Source organism: Lissotriton vulgaris, chromosome 10 (genome assembly GCF_964263255.1).
Source record: "Lissotriton vulgaris chromosome 10, aLisVul1.2, whole genome shotgun sequence".
Lineage (NCBI taxonomy): Eukaryota > Metazoa > Chordata > Amphibia > Caudata > Salamandridae > Lissotriton > Lissotriton vulgaris.
Genome location: NC_141698.1, coordinates 448167872 through 448189084, shown reverse-complemented (window position 1 = coordinate 448189084; position 21213 = coordinate 448167872). Strand labels below are relative to the sequence as shown.

At 46.8% G+C, this 21213-nt stretch overlaps 1 protein-coding gene across 1 annotated transcript in view; it reads left to right on the top strand.

The window, feature by feature from the left end:
* Positions 1-21213, top strand: part of IFT140 (intraflagellar transport 140) — a 1373663-nt gene that overhangs the window by 1306328 nt on the left and 46122 nt on the right. Inside the window, exons 25-28 of the mRNA XM_086941301.1 lie at positions 7639-7821; positions 10715-10921; positions 11727-11939; positions 12029-12195. Coding sequence (XP_086797427.1) covers positions 7639-7821; positions 10715-10921; positions 11727-11939; positions 12029-12195 — 770 coding nt within the window. The remainder of the gene's footprint in view (positions 1-7638; positions 7822-10714; positions 10922-11726; positions 11940-12028; positions 12196-21213) is intronic.

Sequence of the window (21213 nt, the reverse complement as noted above, 5' to 3'; positions counted from 1 at the left end):
CTCGATCAGAGCGATAGAGCTGCACGGATCCTGCTTGATCTTTCAGCAGCCTTTGATACTGTGAATCATGGGCTGCTGATGGAGCATTTGGGTAGGATCAGTGTGACTGGAGTAGCTTTGGAGTTGCTAACCTACTTTCTCTCTGGACGTGAGCAGTCAGTCTGACTGGGATACTTTATATCTCCTTCCTACTCTCCCCCTTGTGGGGTGCCTCAGGACTCTTCAATCAGTACATTGCTTTTTAAGATCTTTGCCGCTCCCCCGGCCAAACTGATAAGATCATTTGGTTTCGCATTAACATCATATGCCAATGACACTCAAATTATGGGTTTGTTGGCAACGGAGGACAGGGTAGTGGCAGCAAGATTCCGTGACAGTACGAAAGCAGTGGGCCGGTGGATGGCTTTGAACTGCCTCAAACTGAATTCCGCGAAGACTGAGGGGTTGAGGTTTGGGGCTCAGCACTTCTTTTGGTCACCAGGTATGGTGGCCATCTGAGCTTGGCTCACTTCCTTTGTTTGTCAGGTATGTTAAGAATCTGGGAATTCTTATCAATGACAAATTTTATTATGCGGACCAGATTAATGCTGTGACTTCGGCTACTTTTTTCATCCTTCAGATGCTTAGGAAATTCTTTGTTTTATACCTGGCCATCTCCAGAAAAAGGTAGTCACTTTCCTTGTTTTATCGTAGATCGACTATTGCAACAGGTTGTATCTAAATGCTCATCAGCAGGTTCTTAATAAGTTGCAACTTTGCAGAATGCTGTAGCCCGAGTGCTGTGTAAAATTCCAAAATTTTAGTCTGTCTCTAAATATGTCAAGAAACTCCATTGGTTCATTTTTAGACAAAGGGTTGTATTCAAAGCTTTGTGCACTGTCTTTAAAGCACTGGACGGAGTAGGAGGAGCTTTACTTGGTTAATCCCAGGCAGATCTTTATGCTCACCCTCAGCCAAACTGCAACACCCAGATTCCGATATGCAAATTGGAGCGGTAGAAGTTTTGTGCTTAGAGAATCCATAGCCTGGAATGCTCTTTCTTTATACATAAAAGCCATGTCTAATCTCTTGGCTTTCAGGAAAGTGCTAAAAACATGGCTTTTCTCTGTTAATCTCTTTTCTTGGGGTAGTTTTTCACTTGCTATCTCAGCTAGCGCTAAGATGCTTTCTGGGTAATCAAGCACTCCACAAGAATACACGGCAGGGGTGTGTTTATCCCAACTTCTGTTTTATTTTGTGCATAAATGATTTTAGTAAGGAGATTAGTAAGTACACCCCAGGTGTGCCCATGGTGAATGGTACCCCCTACCAGCATTATTGTATGTGGATGATGCAGTGTTATTTGCTCACATCCGCAAAGCCTTGCATTATCCAGTGCACTACGTTGTTAATTGTATGGCCAATCTGGACTAACAACTAACTTTACTAAGTCTTTTATAATGACTTGTGGCCCAAACTGCTTGCAGCCCTTAGCTATTATTGTGGGTAAGGAAGTGCTATTAAGCACCAGCTCCTTCTCTTACCTCGGGTCATTTTCAGCTCGTCTGGGACATGGTCTGCACATATTGCACAAAGTAGGATCAGGTTTTCTAGGGCTGTTGGCTCACTGCTAATTCTACTGTCACCCAAAGGAGAGAGGTTCTCATACCCCTCTTGCAAATATAGTCAGCACAATGCGCCCCTTTTGCAATTTATGGGGCTAGCATATGGGGCCAGGGTGGCTTGGCTACCCTCTAATGGTAGCAAAAACTGATTTTGTCAGAATGTACTTTCCTGTGTGTACCTCCAGCTTAATTTGCCACAATCAACTAGGCTTGGCTTAGACTTTCTGAGCGACTTTATCCGTTGCCGGACAATCCTCTTGTGGCTTTCTATCTGGAGCTGAAAAGAAGCAAAATTAACTAGAGAGGTAGTTTTAGACTGTTAGGCTTGCAATAAGGGTCTTTCGATCCCCTGGTTAGTGTATGTCAAAAAATCTCTGGAAGCCATTGGATTGACTGATATGTTTTTAGACAGAACACCACAGGCAGCCTCTGTTAGAAAGCAGGTGCAAGTCTTGATGCTAGAACAAACCAAAGAAGAGAGGATGAGGGCTCAAAGACAAAAATCAAGTGTTCAGCATCATTTATATCTTAATACTGGGGCTATCTCTAACAACTACCTGCTGAACACTAATAAGAGGTGGGGTAGTCTTTTATTGATCACCTTCCGGGTTGATAATATAAATATTGACTTTGTTTTCCGGCTGGACACCAACCCCAGCTTGATTCTAGAGCATGCCCATGTACTTCGGAGAAGTGTGGCTCACTGGTTAGAGGAGGCAGACCTGGAAGCAGAGGTCAGCCCGGGACCATGGTTCAATTCCCGGCTCGGTGGGGTCTTGAGTCCTAAAATGTCCATGGACTCGACAATTCTCGCTCCGGTGCCTACTCGATTCACGGGTTCACACTCTGCGACTCTGGGCAATAGCTTGCTTAATCTCCACAACGGCCCCTCGCGGCGGGATGCCTAGCTTTCACCTTGCAGATACCCTGCCGGGGTTATCTCACAAGGGAATACCAGGACGGGCTCCCTAAGCAAGCACTTAGAAACCGCTCGGTGATTTGCGCTATATAAATTCCTGTACATTTACATTTACTAACTGCATAAACAAACTATGTGACATTTCCTCTTCTTCTGTGAATATTATAAAATGTATACCAAAAAATTCTTCATACCATTTTTGAAGTTTAGGAATATACCACTTTGTATGCAAGCATATAATTTTTTATTGGCATTACCAGATGACGAAACATGTAGTAATGTGATTCTGTTTCTTAAAGCTGTAGTCCACTCCAAGAGGTCAATGATTTTAGATTAATTTCAGGACACCAATGAATCAGTACTTGACTCTTGTTTTAATTTCGATTTTATTCACCGCAGCCTGTTTTTATCCTGATTGTTAATATCCCAAACCTGATGATTCTACGTATTTTACTAGCATTTTTTAATAACTTGTATTTATTATATCTCTATTTTTGCACATCTTGCACGCTTTTATAGCTGTTCACAGCCGAATAAAGAGAATTCTGATTCTGAATGCTTAACACAATATAACATATAGGTTCCTGTAGCATCTTCTCTGTTATCAACTACTTCCTGATCAGTGCCTATGGTTCCTTCAACATTGACCATGTTGCCTGCACAGCCCATTACATTTACCTTTTAACCTTATACAACAACAACAACAACCCTTCCTACGTTGTCACTTAATGTTGTCATCCTCCGATGCTGTGAATCGGGAGTGTAATGCAGTTTTCTCAGACAAACTGCCTATTGTAATGCAGAGGATTGGAGGCAAATCAGGCCACTACTGACGGAAAAATAAAATCTTAATGAATATGTTCTTGAAGAGAATTATAAATACCTAATAGTATCATTTCCCACGTGAAAGAGACACGTTAGTGATAGATTCCTTACCTTGGAATATCCCCAGGCGTCAGACTGGATCCGGAAACTTTTGCGTAGCAGTACCCTTGCGCGTTGGTGTGAGTCGTCTGCAGCTCCGCGTCCGTCGTCGGCGTCGTGGGCGCTGTGATGTCGTCGTCGGAGTACTTAGACGCCGCCTCCGCGTGCTGACGTCAGTTCTTCTTTTTTCCGCGCCAGCCAGCGCAGATCTGGAAAAAGCAGTAACCCAGTCAATTTTTGACTAACTTTTTTGAGATCATTTTTGATTCTTCTCGAAGTCTTGCGACTGCGATCGGTGCCCTAGGGATGCCTGGTTTCAAGCATTGTGAAGATTGCAACCGCACCATGTCGGTCACGGATCCTCACCACCTGTGCCTGACTTGTCTAGGCGTCGACCACGACGACAAGGCCTGTTCTTCGAAAGCCAGGCGGGAGCGGTCCCGCAGGCGACTCGAACTCCGGCAGCCGGCCCCGCGCCGCGTGAGGTCCCGGTCCCACGGGAGGTGGAGGGACAGGTCGCGGGGACAGAGCCACCAAAGCTCCGGGAGTCGGCACCACTCCTCCGGGTTGAAGTCGTCGTCAGGTAAGAAGCACAAGAAGTCGAAGGTGATGGCGGTGGTCGCAGCTCATCTGCGCCGGTTAGGGGTCTCAGTCTTCCCCTACCTCGATGACTGGTTGTTGAAGGCGGGCTCGCCCCCAGACAGTCGTCCACCACCTCCAGACTACGGCAGACCTCTTGCACCAGCTGGGGTTCTCCATCAATGTGCCGAAGTCACACCTGTGTCCCTCTCAGAAGCTCCTTTTCATCGGAGCCGTTCTCGACTCGGCGTAGTTTCGGGTTTACCCACCCGAACAGCGGGTTCGGGATATACAGGCTCTGATTCCAATCTTCCAGCCTTTATCCCGAGTTTCGGTCAGGTTGACGCTGCGGCTTCTGGGGCTGATGGCTTCCTGCATCCTTCTGGTGCATCACGCCCGGTGGCGAATGCGGGCTCTGCAGTGGGACCTGAAGTTTCAGTGGGCCCCGCATCAGGGCAACCTGTCCGACCATGTCCTGATCTCGGAGGGCACTGCGAGACAGCTGCATTGGTGGCTCACGGACCGCGATTGGGTCAGCGGCAGATCCCTCTCCCTTCCCCAACCGGAGCACGTAGTTGTGACGGACGCGTCCCTCCAGGGCTGGGGAGGCCACATGGGAGAGGCGGAGATCAGAGGCCTCTGGTCTCCGGTGGAGTCCCGGCTCCATATCAACCTTTTGGAGCTGCGGGCGATTCGTCTAGCACTGAAGGCATTCCTCCCCTCTGTCCGAGGAGTGTAGTGCAGGTGTTCACGGACAACACCACCGCCATGTGGTACTGCAACAAACAGGGCGGGGTGGGGTCGTGGACCCTCTGCAAGGAGGCACTGCGCCTCTGGCAATGACTGGAACATCAGGGCGTGACTCTGGTGGTTCAACACCTGGCCGGTTCTCTGAACGCCAGGGCGTACGAACTCAGCCGCCGGTGCATGATGGATCCCGATGGCGTTTGAACTCGGACGTGGCGCAAGGTCTCTTTCTGCAGTGGGGAGAGCCTTGGTTAGATCTATTCGCCACCGAAGAGAACGCCCAATGTCATCAGTTCTGCGCGTTGGAATTTCCAAGGGGGCACTCGCTCGGAGACGCTTTTCGTCGCGAGTGGAGCTGCGGTCTGTTGTACGCCTTTCCGCCTATACCACTTCTGCCCAGAGTGCTGAAGAAGATCAGGCGCGACCGGGCACAAGTCATCCTTGTGGCTCCGGACTGGGCACGAAGGTACTGGTATCCTGAGCTACTCAGTATGTCAGTCGATCCCCCGGTTTGTCTGCCTCTTCAGGAGGACCTTCTGTCGCAGCAGCAGGGGACGGTCCTCCACCCGAACCTGTCCAGTCTCCACCTCCATGCTTGGAGATTGAGCGGCGACAGTTGAGGCCATTTGACTTGCCTCCTGAAGTTTGCAACATCATTCTGGCAGCCAGGCGTCCCTCCACAAAGTCGGTATACGCCTGCAGGTGGAACAGATTTGTGGCATGGTGCACAGCAAAGGCTGTGGATCCCCTTAATGCCCCTCTTTCTGAGGTTCTCCTCTTTCTTCTTTCTCTTGCCCAGCAGGGCTCTGCTCTGGGCACTATCAAGGGCTACCTTTCTGCTCTTTCAGCCTTTCTGAGGCTACCTGATCAACCTTCTTTATTTAAGTCCCCTATCGTTAATCGATTCCTGAAAGGCTATACACATACGTTCCCTCCTGTTCCCTTCGTGATGCCTCAGTGGGACTTGAACCTGGTTCTTACATTTCTGATGTGCGCTCCCTTTGAGCCACTTCACAACTGTCCTCTTCGCCTTCTCACTTTGAAGACTGCCTTCCTGGTAGCCATCACCTTTGCCAGGAGAGTGAGTGAGCTCCCGGCTCTATCCTGTAAACCTCCTTTCCTTTCAGTACATCCGGAAAAGGTTGTGTTACGGACAAGGCCCTCCTTCCTACCCAAGGTAGTAACGGCCTTCCACATTGGGCAATCTATCACCTTGCCCACCTTCTTTCCGCCTTCGCATCCCTCGAGAGAGGAAGAGAGGCTCCACCGTCTAGACCCAAAACATGCGCTCTCATTTTATTTGAATCGCACACGCCAGTTCCGGGTGGATGACCAACTCTTTGTTGGTTACCTGGGCGCTAAGAAAGGGAAAGCGGTGCACAAGCGGACCATCTCGCGGTGGATCATCTTGTGTATCCAGGCGTGTTACTCCTTGGCTAAGAAGGAACCCCCTGTGGGACTGAGGGCTCATTCCACTCGAGCCACAGCGACTACAACTGCCTTGGGCTGAGGTGTGCACTTGCAGGACATTTGCCAGGCGGCTACGTGGGCCTCACTGCACACGTTTGCACGACATTATTGCCTGGACAGTCAAGTCCGGAGGGATGGCTTCTTTGGCCGTTCCGTCCTCCAGGACTTTCTGGTGTGATTATTGGTTCGCAGACCCACCACCACGGGGTTGGTATTGCTGGGGTATCTATTCTAAGGTAAAGAATCTATCACTAACGTGTCTCTTTCAGATGCACAAGTTACTACTTGTGTAACGATATATCTGTAAGAGACATTAGTTAGTGATAGATTCCTTACCAACCCACCCATCCTCCCCATTCTGCAAACCGATATCTAGGGTTAAGGTCATTCCCTTTCAGGGCCCTAGTTTCATGGCACCAGTGTTGGTTTTTGGCATAGCTCAGCGTTTCTGGCGTGGAAAAGCTGTGTCTAAGAACTGACGTCAGCACGCGGAGGCGGTGTCTAAGTACTCCGAAGACGTCATCACGGCGCCGACGACGGACGCGGAGCCGCAGACGACGCCTACAGACGCGCAAGGGTACTGCTACGCAAAAGTTTCCGGATCCAGTCTGACGCCTGGGGATATTCTAAGGTATGGAATCTATCACTAACTAATGTCTCTTACAGATATATCGTTACACAAGTGGTAACTTGTGCTTCTGAAATAGTAAAAAATACCACGTCAGTCATACAGATGCCATCTTGAACTCCTCAGCCTTCATAATACCACTTTTAACAAACATAAAGGGACCACCTATCGCTTTCATCACTTCCTTTAAGCCCATTGTCACCTCGGAACCTACCAGACCGTAGATCCTTAGAGGTAGGAAATGTCTCCCTTCCACCCTTTACCTTTTAAGATATTGATGATGATACTTATCACAAGATCTTTAATGGCCTCAATGTTATTTTAAGGAGTAATCCTATTATGAAAGAAATTCTAAAAGTAAAATCAAAGTAATAGCTATTTATGTTGGAACCAATTTTGCAGCTTTTCCATCTACGAATAATAACCTTCCTTTCATAGCTTGCTTTCCGTTTTGCAGACTTACTACTAACAATTGTTTGTGGGTTACTTAAAAGTAATGATCTCTTTAACAAATACCCTGAAATATAAATCTACAGCCAAGTGCATTTTCTTCTTTCCCTTTCTTGGAAGACATGTAGACAAAAAGGACCTCTGTCTGTGATGTGAATGAAAGCTGGAGATGTTTAGATTTATGAAGTTGAGGGGCATACATTAAAGTGTGACATTGCTAAGGACTATCCTTGTTAATTAGCACGATCCAGCTGGTGCATAAACAATAACAATCGACATAAGATCTTGAGAATAATATGCTCTGTATTGTATTGCAGGCAGGCCACTTCTCCAAAGCCTTGGAGCTAGCTTTTGCTACTCAGCAATTTGGGGCATTACAGCTTATTGCTGAGGACCTTGATGAGAATTCAGACCCGGCATTGCTAGCCCGCTGCTCAGATTTCTTCATTGAGCACAGTCAGTTTGAGAAGGCTGTGGAACTGCTGCTGGCTGCAAAAAAGGTAAGAAAAAATACTGTATTACAGGGGTGAGGTAAATCTCTGAAGGCCATGTTTATCACACAATACTTTGTTTTCTTTACTAACAACAACATTTCAGCATCCTTAAGAGATAAGGCAAGTTGACTAAACATGCCAAATTATCTTAAGTGTCCATGATAACTCCACCTCTCCTCCTACTCTTTTCTGAAAGTGCTCCTATAGTATTCCTTGCCTTCATTTCTCATTTTGGACAGCACTCATGGCCTTTTCTAACCAGACATTTTCTTCTTGTTCAGGTGTTCTTTTAATCCGTGTGTCAAATTGATGTCGTTTTGTTTTCTTTTTTTGTGGTCCATTCAGTGTTTAATTTGACTAGCTTCTGTAAGTGCTCAATGAGTGGGTATTCATTGTCTATAACTGATATTAACAGGTGTTGTCCTGCTTTATGCAAAGATAGCTAGATGTTCTGTTCAAACGCATAAAGAGCAGAAACAAAACTGAGGGTGAGTCCATAAAGGGTGTGTAATGTATTCCAAAGGGTACCCAACAGAAATTGGAAATTGACACCAGTCACTGTACTTTTTCTGGGCCTTTCAGAAAGGGCATTGTGAAAGTATTCAGTTATATCCTGTGATTGATCCAACCTGACCATACCTTCTGAGGAATAGGTACACTATTTTAAAAAAGTGTGCCACTAATAGAAAGAGTAACTGCTACTGTTCCTGGAAGCATTATCCGTGGAGCTTTTTACCCTCTTTTGTTTACAGTACCTATGATATATCAGACATTCTGGTGTCACCTTCATCGTAAGCCATGCTACAAATAGAAATAATTATTTTGGGAGCCAGCATTGCTCAGTTGGTGAAGGGAGATGGGGGTTAAGATGCAAGGCTTAGAAACCATAGTGACGGCCACTAATATGATTTAATGGCCAATTGGAACATATATCAGCCGGTTGCCTGAATGTAATGGGCAGTGCCAGTGCTTATCAACAGGGTTGCTCTACTTTTAATGGATAGTCCTAACACTTCTGGGCAGGCCTGCCATGTTGCAGTGGATAGTACTATCATTTCTCAGCATGGTTGCTATACCTTTTGTGGGACAGTACCAGCAGTCATCAGTTAGACCTCCGTATGTTTAATGGTGCAATACCAGTGTTCATCTGCAGGTTAGTGAGGCATTTTATGAGGGCAGCATTAGCATGTTTGTGCAGTAAGCAGACATATGGTGACGTTTTTTACCCTTTCCCTCTTTTTAGCACTTGTAATTGTTAGGATGAAAGGCCTCTGCATGCCTTGTGTGAGCTGTGAAATCTGACCCAGAATATTTTTCTGGTTAGCCAGCCCTTCATTTTTTTCTCCAGTAGAGGCGACAGTTGTGGAAGTCCACTGCAGATGGTCCCTCTTTTTACTTTTCTATTTGTCATCAGACTGGGTTTTCGGGATATGTGCAAGCAGTCTAAATGGATATGCTCTTTAACAGCTCCAGGTGATCTGGAGAAGAAACCTATTCTGTGCTAAAATGATTGAAGGATAGTCAAACCATAGCTCAATTCTATGGACCCCAGCCAAGCAATTTACTCATCAACGCAGGAAATTCAGGGACTATTCTAAGAGACTAGCTCACAGACATTGCTACCCCAATAAGCTGTACTGCAGCAACCAACCCAATCCTTTCGATGCTACAGACATTGCACCAACAGAAACAGTTTCCATTCGGCTCGGACAACACGCCTCCAGTTCTTTCTTCCCTGCTGCACCAGTTGTCAGGATCCTTTGGTTTGCCCTCTCAGGCGCATGCTTGGCTGGTTAAAAGCAGATTATGGTATTTCCTCCCCGAATGGAGATCCATCATGTTGGCTTTTGGTGCCTTAGCTTTTATTTTTCATCTTTTAAAAGGGCCTTACGGCAGTGATATGGCAGTCCTTTGGTGAGAGAAGCCTTTTTAGGCAGTACTTATTGAGCACATACCTTTATGCCTAGGCCATAAAACCACAATGTTCTCCTTTATCTCACCTGTATCCAGTGTAGGTTCCTGCAAGCAGTAGAAACATGTTCCCTTTTTTTAAACCCCCCCACCAAGTGCACCACAAAGTTATGGATCCTCTGTAGTTTAAGTAGAGAAGATTGTGGTAGGTCTCGGGGGTGGCTATTTCAGTTATCAACACCTGACAGAACACAGGCAGCTATGAACCTAGAATTATGCTCCGTCTATAAAAAAAGGGCCTTTCTTAATTCTTTCAGTGCAAAAAAAAATAAATGAAGCAGACCGCATTGACCTCATCTGAAAAAAAAAGTTTGCTCTTCGTCCAAGGGAACGCTTAAAAATGTAATGATTGATGTAGCGTCAACTGGTTCCCACACATTCAAAATATCTTGGAACTAATTGTCACAAGTTTCGCAGTTTCAGCACTAGAGTACTTTTGCATCAGGCAAGGACAAATGCAGTTTCAGTATTCAGTGTGAAATGATTTTCTAGGATTCAGTCTGTTGGCTGGGCTACTTTGAAGTTAAATAATCTTCAAAAGGGACATACGGAAAAATATGGTCATTCTTGTACTCTTAGTTCATTCTCTTTTTAAATTACTGGTGCAAAGTCGATAGAAATTGTGGTACACTGTCAAAATTCTGAAAATTGTCACTGCACACCTCAATATCAAAATGTAAACTTAAAAATATTTCTTTGATTTATTTATTTCATTTTATTTAAAGGTCCAGGTCTTTTGGTGCAGTAAGTGCAAAATTGTTACTCCTGCTTAACTCCACCCGGAGGCTGGCTGATGCAGCATGAGTGTAGAAGCAAAAGTGGTTCATAAAAAGTTGCAGATTCCTACTTGCAGTCTACTGTAATGTATGTCTCACGTCTCTGAGTTAGTCTGTGATCTCAAATCTTTTTTTCATTCTGTCACTTTTAGTATTCTGAGGCTCTGCAGCTGTGCCTAGAGCAGAATCTGATCATCACTGAGGAGATGGCTGAAAAAATGACAGTCTCTAAGGACTCCAAAGAGCTTTCTGAAGACTCCCGTAAAGAACTTCTGGAGCGGATTGCTGACTGTTGTATGCGACAAGGCAACTATCATTTGGCTACCAAGAAATACACTCAAGCAGGAAATAAGCTAAAGGTGATTGAGGGTGTTTGGAGAGTGAATGCTGTAGCCTGTCTTATCTATAGTGCCTAGGGCAGGAATATCCTACATAGGTGTGGAATATCCAGATGTTTGCCAGATTTTAATGATCGCCAGTGAAGTGTATATTAGGTCTGTTTATGCTTTTGACATGTAAATTATCTTTTGTGGCTATCTAGACAATCTGGCTTGTATCCTTGATTTGTTGGACATTCCTGATATACGTTTTTCAATACTACCTACCTTTTATCCTTTTTTGGTAATTTGATTATCTTTCTCTCTTTTTCATCTCTCAAAATTCTTTCCCTGGTTTTATTAAAAAAATGATCTTCACATTTTATTAAAAAAATGTAGTTAACTTGAGTTAAATATTGTACAATGCTCATTTTTCAAAAAATCGTCATAAATAATTCTTTAGCGCATAAAGACAGTACCAATAACAGTCACACTCATAGATTGTTTCCACAGAGGAGCAAATATGGGAAAACATGATCTACACTACTGGATACAAATATCACTCTAGGACAGCAAATAGTTATCAGGCTGAGAGAAAAAGTAAGATAGTATAAGGAACTAGACCGGGATTGTACAGTTACGGTTTATGCTAAAAGTTAAAGTATTCATTATCAATTTCTAGATGGAGCTCTTTCTCTTAAATTTTAAGATTCTACTTTTATGCCAACTGTTGTTCTATTTCTTAGAAACATCACATCTTCTCTCCGTCTGCTCAGATTTATGTCAATTTAAGCTGCTTCCTGTTCCAGGGCCACACAGATGACTAATATATCTACTTTGTTCACAGGCAATGAGATCCCTGTTGAAGTCCGGTGATACTGAGAAGATTGTGTTCTTTGCTACTGTGTCCCGACAGAAAGAGATCTATATTATGGCTGCAAATTACCTTCAGTCTTTGGACTGGCGCAAGGAGCCTGAGATCATGAAAAATATAATCAGCTTCTACACCAAAGGAAGAGCGCTTGACCTCTTAGCTGGCTTTTATGATGCATGTGCCCAGGTAAGTGACATTCAATGTAGCCCTAGTCAAAATACATAATGACTCATTTAAACAAGACTTAGAACCATTGTTGTGTCTGTTGCTTGTAGGTTGAGATTGACGAGTACCAGAATTATGAAAAAGCTTTGGGTGCATTGACTGAAGCATACAAGTGCCTTTCTAAGGCTAAGATGAGGAACCCCCAAGAGCAGGAGAGCAAGCTTGCTGATCTTCAGAGCAAGATGACCTTGGTAAAAAGATTTATCCAGGCTCGGAGGTAAGAGAGTCATGAAAACGAACTGTGACACTAGGTGGATTCCTCTCTTCCAGAACGCCACTTTGGAACAGTAAAGGACCCCTAAGGGTCCTTCATGCACTGAATCGTTTTAAGCCAACTTTAATTTCATATCTTTGATCCTTACATATATAGATTCTCAGATTTGCCTGCTCCCTTCTCCAAGTAATCTTTTTTGTCATTAAACCCTTTTTATTGATATTCTTTTGCACCCAGTAAATAGAGCACACAATCATACCCCCAGTACTTTTTACTTATTGGTACTACAGGTAGTCAGGCTATCATGTGGTATATTTCCTGATCGGAAAACCTGATTAAAAGGAAGGAAATTGCATTTCATTGCAAGAAAGAAGGAGCATGGCACTAGGAGGCCTCAATATTATATGTGATATACTAATGTATCTTGAATGAATAACCTAAGAACCATATCGTTTACAATAAATGCTAATTACATCCAATTTGCTGCTAAAATAAAATACCTATTGAAATTACCATGGAAAACAGAATTATTTCAATTGGACGTCTTCGGAAGAAGTTTATCATATCATAATGGGGGTAAACCACTTGGATATTCTTAATCTTAATCTGGGATTGATATTCAGATTGAGAGTAAGAAAGGTAAACACGATTTACATCAACTGACTACGCATTTGTATGTACTGACTGTGTATTTTATAATATCACTCACTAGATTACACTTTAGTTAATATTTTTATATTTATTCAATTTCAACTTTGTCTTCATAGTTGAATTTCAGTATAAGTTCTGGGATTGTGGTGCTGCATCTAGAATTCACAGTGATTCAAAGTTATTTATCCATTTGCTACCACGGAGCGGCATCTGGCCCTTTTAAAAAAAAAACTTTTTATTGAGAAGAAATCATGGCATTATGCATTGAGATAAATGTCGGTGACACTGCATACATTAGTAATACTTGTTGCAACATAAATGTTCCCGGTGACATTCTGCATACCCCTTTCCCCCCTTCCTCCCCCTCACTCTGATATGTCATCCATTTCTGGCCTAGGAGGATTACAGATATAGCTTCTGAATTTGTTCCATGCTCCCCATACTTTCTCCCATTTCCAATGGCATCCCCTGTGAATGTATGCCACCTTTTCTGCCATTATAGCCTCATCCTTGCACCAGTGTCGGAACGTTGGTGACACCCTTGAACCCCACTTCCTGGCAACAGTGCGTTTAGCAAACATCATCCCCAATGTCACCAAGTCCTGAGCTGGATGGGTAAGATCATTCGGTTCCCATAGATTTAAGAGACAACGCTTTGGCTCCGGTACTGGTGACCAATGTTCCCTCTAATTTTTTTTCTCTGTGTGTGGCAGTGGAGGGTCTCTGTGCGCTGCAACCATGGCTATGTGCGCCAGGAACCAAACCACCCGTGTCTGCGGCGCCAAATGCCACTCGTTTTTGGTGCCCTTCTGCCCTCTGTCCCACTCGTTTTTTGTGCCTTTCTGCCCTCTGTCCCACTTGTTTTTGGTGCCCTCTTTCCCACTCGTTTTTGGTGCCTTTCTGCCCTCTGTCCCACTCGTTTTTGGTGCCCTTCTGCCCTCTGTCCCACTCCTTTTTGGTGCCCTTCTGCCCTCTTTCCCACTCGTTATTTTGCCTTTCTACCCTCTGTCCCACTACTTTTTGGTGCCCTTCTGCCCTCTGTCCCACTCGTTTTTGGTGCCGTTCTGCCCTCTGTCTCACTCGTTTTTGGTGCCTTTATGCCCTCTGTCCCACTGTTTTTTTGTGCCTTTCTGCCCTCTGTCCCAGTCTTTCTGTCCTCTGTCCCACTTGTTTTTTGTGCCTTTGTGTCCTCTGTCCCAATCGTTTTTGGTGCCCTTCTGCCCTCTGTCCCACTCGTTTTTTGTGCCTTTCTGCCCTCTGTCCCACTCGTTTTTGGTGCCCTTCTGCCTTCTGTCCCACTAGTTTTTGGTGGCCTTCAGCCCTCTGTCCCACTCGTTTTTGGTGCCTTTATGCCCTATGTCCCACTGGTTTTTTGTGCCTTTCTGCCCTCTGTCCCAGTCGTTCTGCCTTCTCTCCCACTCGTTTTTTGTGCCTTTATGTCCTCTGTCCCACTCGTTTATTGTGCCTTTCTGCCCTCTGTCCCACTCGTTTTTTGTGCAATTATGTCCTCTGTCCCACTCGTTTTTTGTGCCTTTCTGTCCTGTGTTCCACTCATTTTTTGTGCCTTTATGCCCTCTGTCCCACTTGTTTTTGTGCCTTTCTGTCCTGTGTTCCACTCGTTTTTGTGCTTTTATGCCCTCTGTCCCACTCTTTCTGCCCTCTGTCCCACTCGTTTTTTGTGCCTTTATGCCCTCTGTCCCACTCTTTCGGCCCTCTGTCCCACTCGTTTTTTGTGCCTTTATGCCCTCTGTCCTACTCGTTTTTGTGCCATTCTGCCCTCTGTCCCAGTCTTTCTGTCCTCTGTCCCACTCGTTTTTTGTGCCTTTCTGCCCTCTGTCCCACTTGTTTTTTGTGCCTTTATGTCCTCTGTCCCACTCGTTTTTGTGCCTTTCTGCCTGTGTTCCACTCGTTTTTGTGCCTTTATTCCCTCTGTCCCACTCGTTTGTTGTGCCTTTATGCCCTCTGTCCCACTCTTTCTGCCCTCTGTCCCACTTGTTTTTTGTGCCTTTCTGCCCTCTGTCCCACTCGTTTTTTGTACCTTTCTGCCCTCTGTCCCAGTCTTTCTGCCCTCTGTCCCACTCGTTTTTTGTGCCTTTGTGTCCTCTGTCCCAATCGTTTTTGGTGCCCTTCTGCCCTCTGTCCCACTCGTTTTTTGTGCCTTTCTGCCCTCTGTCCCACTCGTTTTTGGTGCTCTTCTGCCTTCTGTCCCACTCGTTTTTGGTGCCCTTCAGCCCTCTGTCCCACTTGTTTTTTGTGCCTTTTTATCCTCTGTCCCACTCGTTTTTTGTGCCTTTCTGCCCTCTGTCCCACTCGTTTTTTGTGCAATTATGTCCTCTGTCCCACTCGTTTTTTGTGCCTTTCTGACCTGTGTTCCACTTGTTTTTTGTTCCTTTATGCCCTCTGTCCCACTTGTTTTTGTGCCTTTCTGTCCTGTGTTCCACTCGTTTTTGTGCCTTTCTGTCCTGTGTCCCACTCGTTTTTGTGCCTTTCTGTCCTGTGTTCCACTCGTTTTGGGCCTTTCTGCCCTCTTGCCTTCTGTTTCGCTAGTTTCCCCAGCCGCTGTGGCCTTTTGTATAAATATTGCTGATAATCAGAGCCCCTTCACGTGCTCCGATTAACATCAATACTTAAACAAAATGCCACAGTCTGACCCGCGCTTTACTAACAAAAGCGTAGACAGTTTCCAAACACAGCGTGTGCTAAAGTACGCGCTGTGTTTGGAAAGTGTCTACGTTTTATTTAAACAAAAGGCCACAGTCTGCCACGCTCCCACACAGCCGCAAGCGCCATAATCCCCACAATCCCCACCTGCACTCCTCACGCCCGCTCCGCCGCCACCGCCACCACTGGAAAAGTGCCTCATCATGTTCGCGCCGCTCGCTTTTTAAAAGCGGCGGGCGGCGTGACTCTCTAGCGACGTCCTGTGTGCGCACTCCGCGCTATGTGGTGCACGCTGATGTCAGGGGAGGTGCGCGCGCCGCCTAGAGGGAACGGTGCTAGTGACACCTCTACAGTCTGTGACTTTGTTCTCATTACCTAAACCCAGTAAACTGCAACCTGCGGGCACTGCCATATGGTGTGATAAAAAGTGCCCTCTTCCCCGCAATCTCTTAGGCAGAACTGATGTGAGGCCATCCCTATTTTATAGAGGGTTAACCTGGTGTAGTATGTGCGGTGAAGTATCTTCAACTGCACTAAACGGAGCCTCGAAGGAATTGGTTACTTCACGTGGGGACGGCAGTGCTGTTTGCCAGTCTGCATCGTCAAGATCGCCCAATTCTGCGGACCATATGTGTCTAAGTGCCAGCATCGGGTCAGGCAGATTGTTAATTAGTTTACGATAGGTGAATGAGGTGGCTTTCTTGTGCATACATTCAGTCAACAGCCTATCCTCTAAGGGGGTGGCTTCTGGTATGCTGATACCAGGTGTGAGAACCGTGTGCAATGCATGCCTAATTTGCATGTATCTAAACCTCTCAGTGGGTGCTAGCTCATATTGGACCCTGAGATGTTCGAACAGGACCATCTCACCCTTCTTCCATAGATCCCCCACCATGGAAATACCTATCATGTCCCATGCCTTGAATCCCTTACTGTTTCTAAGCCGCCCAAGTTGCTGTGTGGTCAAAAGCGGTGTCATCTGGGTGATAACACCCCCCTGCATTTTAGTCTGACCTGCACCGCATACCATATGTGAACTGTGTGTACTGTTGTCCAATGAGGAAGGAGTATCTGCTTTTGTCATACAGTACAGACATGATTCCTGCTTCTCCCAGCCCTTGCCTGTCCGCCTGAAACGCTGGGTCTGTCTGAGGTGCATGTATCCACTGATTGATTATTTTTAATTGAGCTGCCCAATAGTGCAACTGTATATCTGGGAGGGCTATTCCACCACCATACCAGCTCCTCACCAATTTATCCTGTGCTATGCGCGCTGGCTTATGCCCCCAGAGTAGACTGGAAACAGCTACCGCTATCGTTTTGAAGTAGTTCGGTGGTACAGCAAATGGAGTGTTTTCCAGAACATATAAAAACCGGGGGAGTGCCATCATTTTAAAAAGTCCTGCTTTACCCAACAATGTCAGCGGTAGGTTGTGCCAGTGCGTTGTGTCTCGCCTAAACCGTTGCAGGGGGGACATCAGATTTCTCTGAATAAACTCCTCAGGCTTGGGCATCACATAAATGCCTAAATATTTAAAGGTATCGTCTGCGACCTTTAGGGGACAGTCTTCAGGGAGCAATGGGGTTGGGCCACGCAAAACGAATAGAATCGATTTAGACCAATTAATGGTGTAGCCTGACACCCGACCGAAGATTTCGCAAATGTTTAGGAGCTCTAAAATAGACCGTCTAGGGGATGTCAGATACAGTAGCTCATCATCCGCATATAAGGAGATGCGGTCTTCCCAGGTAATTGTCCATTTAAGCCCCCGAATCATTGGGTCCCATCTGATCCATGCCGCCAATGGCTCCAGCACCTGTGCAAATAACAACGGGGACAGTGGACATCCTTGGCGCGTTCCACGTGAGAGTGTAAAGTCCCTTGATATATGGCCATTAGCTACCACATGCGCCAGGGGATGCGAGTACAACAGTTGCACCCAGGCGCAGAATTTTGGACCAAAGCCGAAATGCCTGAGAACCGCAAACAAATAGGGCGATTCTACCATATCGAACGCCATTCGCGAATCTAGGGAAAGGATAATTTCGGGCTCCTGGATGTATGGCATGCGTGCCACCACTGCATGCAACCGTCTGAGGTTAAGTGCTGTACTTCTGTTAGGCATAAACCCGGACTGATCCAGGTGAATTAGGGTCACAAGGTGTGGGGTCAAGCGTGTCGCAAGAAGCTTAGCGAGGATCTTAGCCTCGGCGTTGATCAAGGATATGGGTCGATATGAGGAGCAGTCCTCAGGGGGCTTACCAGGTTTAGGGATTGTTACTATGGTGGCCATGTGTTGATCTCGTGGTAGTTCCCCTGCCTTCAGACTTTCAAGAAACATTCTCAGGAGATGTGGGCAGTTAGGTCAGATGTCCTTTTATAAAGCTCGATGGGTATAGCATTGGGCCCCACCGCCTTCCCGGATTGTAGGGAACTGATGGCCGCCTGCAGCTCATTGACCGTGAGATCAGCCTCCAACATGAGGGCGACCTCTGCCGATAATGTAGGCATCTTTATATCTTTGATATAGGTCTGAGCCTTCTTGGTCGTCATGTGGGAGCATGAGGCATACACTTGTTTAAAGTACCCGGCCAATGTATTCGCTATGTCGTGCGGAGCAGTCACTGTAAAGCCATACGGAGTGCGCAGCTGTGCTATCATTCTCTGCGCCCGTTCCTTCATATCCAGCCACGCTAAACGTTTACCAGCCTTACCCCCTATTTCATATAGCTTGTGACGGGTAGCCAGCAGCTGCGCCTTAGCCACTTCCCGTTGGTGTTCCCTAAGTTCCCACTATTTAAGGCGCAAGGTCTGCGATGTTGCTAGCGAGAGATTCTCTGCATGTTGATCGGTAGCCCTGGCGAGGTCGGGTTCTATGATGTCTAACTCTTCTCGCCCCTCACACTTATGACCTGTAATAGATGCGAAGTAGGGTGCCGATACCTCCACGCGTCTGTGACCCCGAGGGCGTCTAGGAATCCCCCCATGTGGGTGGTGTTCGCCATGTTCATTCAGGGGGGGGTATCAATCCATGGTACCGTCCACCACAGCATTAAAATTTCCTCCAATTAACAGTTCCCTTTCTGGGAGACCAAGTATAAATGCGCTAAGCGCCGGGAGAGCCACCGCCTGGAGTGCTGGGAGAATGTACACTGATACTATGTTAAAATGTCTCCCTTCCCACTGACATGTAATGGCTGTAAACCGACCTTGGTCATCTGTTCGCGTCTGCTGTATGATCAATGGGAATTGCTTACGCACTAAAATACCCACACCCCTCGAACTAGATGAGAACTCAGAGTGTACCACCACTTAAAATCCCCAACGGTCTATTGCCTTACATGCTGAGCCCACCAAATGCGTCTACTGTAGCAGGGCTACTGCCGGTGTGCAACGTTTTAAATATTGTAGAACTAGGCCTCTCTTTATCTTATCTCCCAGCCCATGCACATTCCATGTGATCAACGACAAAGGAGCTATCGGGGACATCAGGGGGTCATGCGACCTTGACTCTAAGTGTGCCGCCATTGTCCCTTTTGCCATAGGTAGTATATTTCGTCACCCAATCATCAATGCAGTGTGCACAAGAAGCAGTAACAGATATACATTCCGCTGTCTTCGCCCTTGTGAAAATAACATCAAACCACAAACCAAATCTTAGTACCTGTTCCATGCCTCCCTGCTCGACGGACTCATAACTACCCGCCACACTAACAATGCAGAGTGCTTACTACCCTTCCCAATTTTCAAACAACGGGGGTGAGAGAGAACTTCCGGAGCCTCCCCCACTGGAGTCCATATAAACCTGCTGCCCTCTCCTCTTCTCTGTCCAGAAAACCCAGAACCAGCAGTTAAAGGACACATTATTACCATCATGGTTGGGCCATGCTGCCAACCAGTATCAGAAAGTACCTGATCAGTAGCAGATTTGGTTACTAGTGCCATAGCAGTCTCTACTGGAAACAGTTCAAATTCACCATGAGTTCAACCGTCCATACCAAACAGAGCGGCGATATCGCCACGGTACATAATGCCCCTGCTGCTCTGCAGCGTGCGCCATGTCGAAGCACTGTGTTCACTCTTACTCCACTCCCACCTGATGGTCTCTGCGTCGAGCGTCGTGGTCTCCCGAATTTCCTGTCTGTCTGGCCTTGCGCCAGCCCTCCAGCCATTCCTGCACCTCTTCGGGCGTCGAGACAAAAACCACGCCTTACCTTCGGCTTCAACTCGAAGCTTGGCTGGAAACAGCATGGAGTACTTAATTCCTCGTTCTCTAAGAGTCTTTTTGACGCCAAGAAACCTTCAGCGTTGTTTTGTGACTGTTGCAGTGTAATCCGGGAAAATTGTGATGGTGTCATTGTCTATTCGTATCGGAGGAGCTTTGCGTCGGCTTGGAGGATCGCATCCCTGTCTCTGAAATTGAAGATACGGGCCAGAATTGGCCGTGGTGGGGCCCCTGGCTTCGGCCTCCCTCCAGGGACCCGGTGCGCCCTTTCGACAGAAAAGAAATTGGACAAACCTCGTGGCTGAAGGTAGGTCGTAATCAAGTCCTCCACAAAGAGATCACGGGCTGGCCCGCCTGCCCACACCGGTACGCCAATAAGGCGGATGTTGTTCCTCCGTGACCGTCCCTCCTCATCCTTCAATTTTGCAGTCAGAAGTTTATTATCCGCCACGAGCTGTTGCACCTGCTTCTTAAGGGTGGACGTGTCAGACGCCAGGGCCGCCGCTGTGGTCTCAACCTCCGACACCTTGGTTGACATCTTATGAAAGTCAGCACGAATCAGAGCGAGATCTACTGAAAGAGTCCCAATACGTGAGTCCACCTTATTGAAGGTGGTCATAATGTCCTGTAAGGTCACTTCCTGGGTTGCACCTGTACCAACGTCATTCGGAGATGGAGTACCTTTATCCTGCGCATCCGCCTGCGATTTGGTGTATGCATATTTATCCAGCTTTTATTGATTAGAGCCTTTTGCGTTCCTGTTGCTCATCGTGGCGGTTCGAGTGCGTGTCTAGGGGGGTCAGGAATGTTAATCACTGCCACCTGCCTGAGAGCAGCCGTTGCTCACACGGCCTGTCCGTTTTCACACCTCCGCTCGCCCCTCAGCATTCACCATAGCTGTCCTAGGTCAACTTGCTTCCATTGCGGTCCACCCAGACGTCCCGCCGAAACCTGTGTCGCAGTGTTGGGTCAATGAAGCAAAATGGCGCATCTCCCCGCCGTCCTCCATCACGGGAAATGCACTGTCACCCCGCCGTGCGAATTACTTGTAGTGCGGTTAGTCAGTCAGTGTAGCACACATGCGAGCACAAACGCGCATATGGAGGGAGAAAGCTGCGAGCAACACCGCTATCCGTCACCAACCCCCACAGCGGAGCAACGTGAAGGATAACCCGCGGGATGGCGGGTAAAATTCAGCCTGCGGCTCCTACCGGGTTCAAGTCCGATGTCCTTTCCACCTAGTGAGTGGAAGCTCTGAGTCTCGGTGAAGAATGCGTTCCGTCACAGCGCCGATCACTTCTGGCCCTCTTTCCCTCACAGTGCGAGCGCCGCTAATTCTGGGCCCCAGGCGCGGATGCGCGCAACGAGAAAATGGTGGCCCAGAATACCGCCACTGTCCTCCCCGTCCCGACAACCACGGGGAATATCCTTAGCCTGTGGAGCGGTGGGCAAATATCCGTCACAGCACCCACCGTGTCACTTC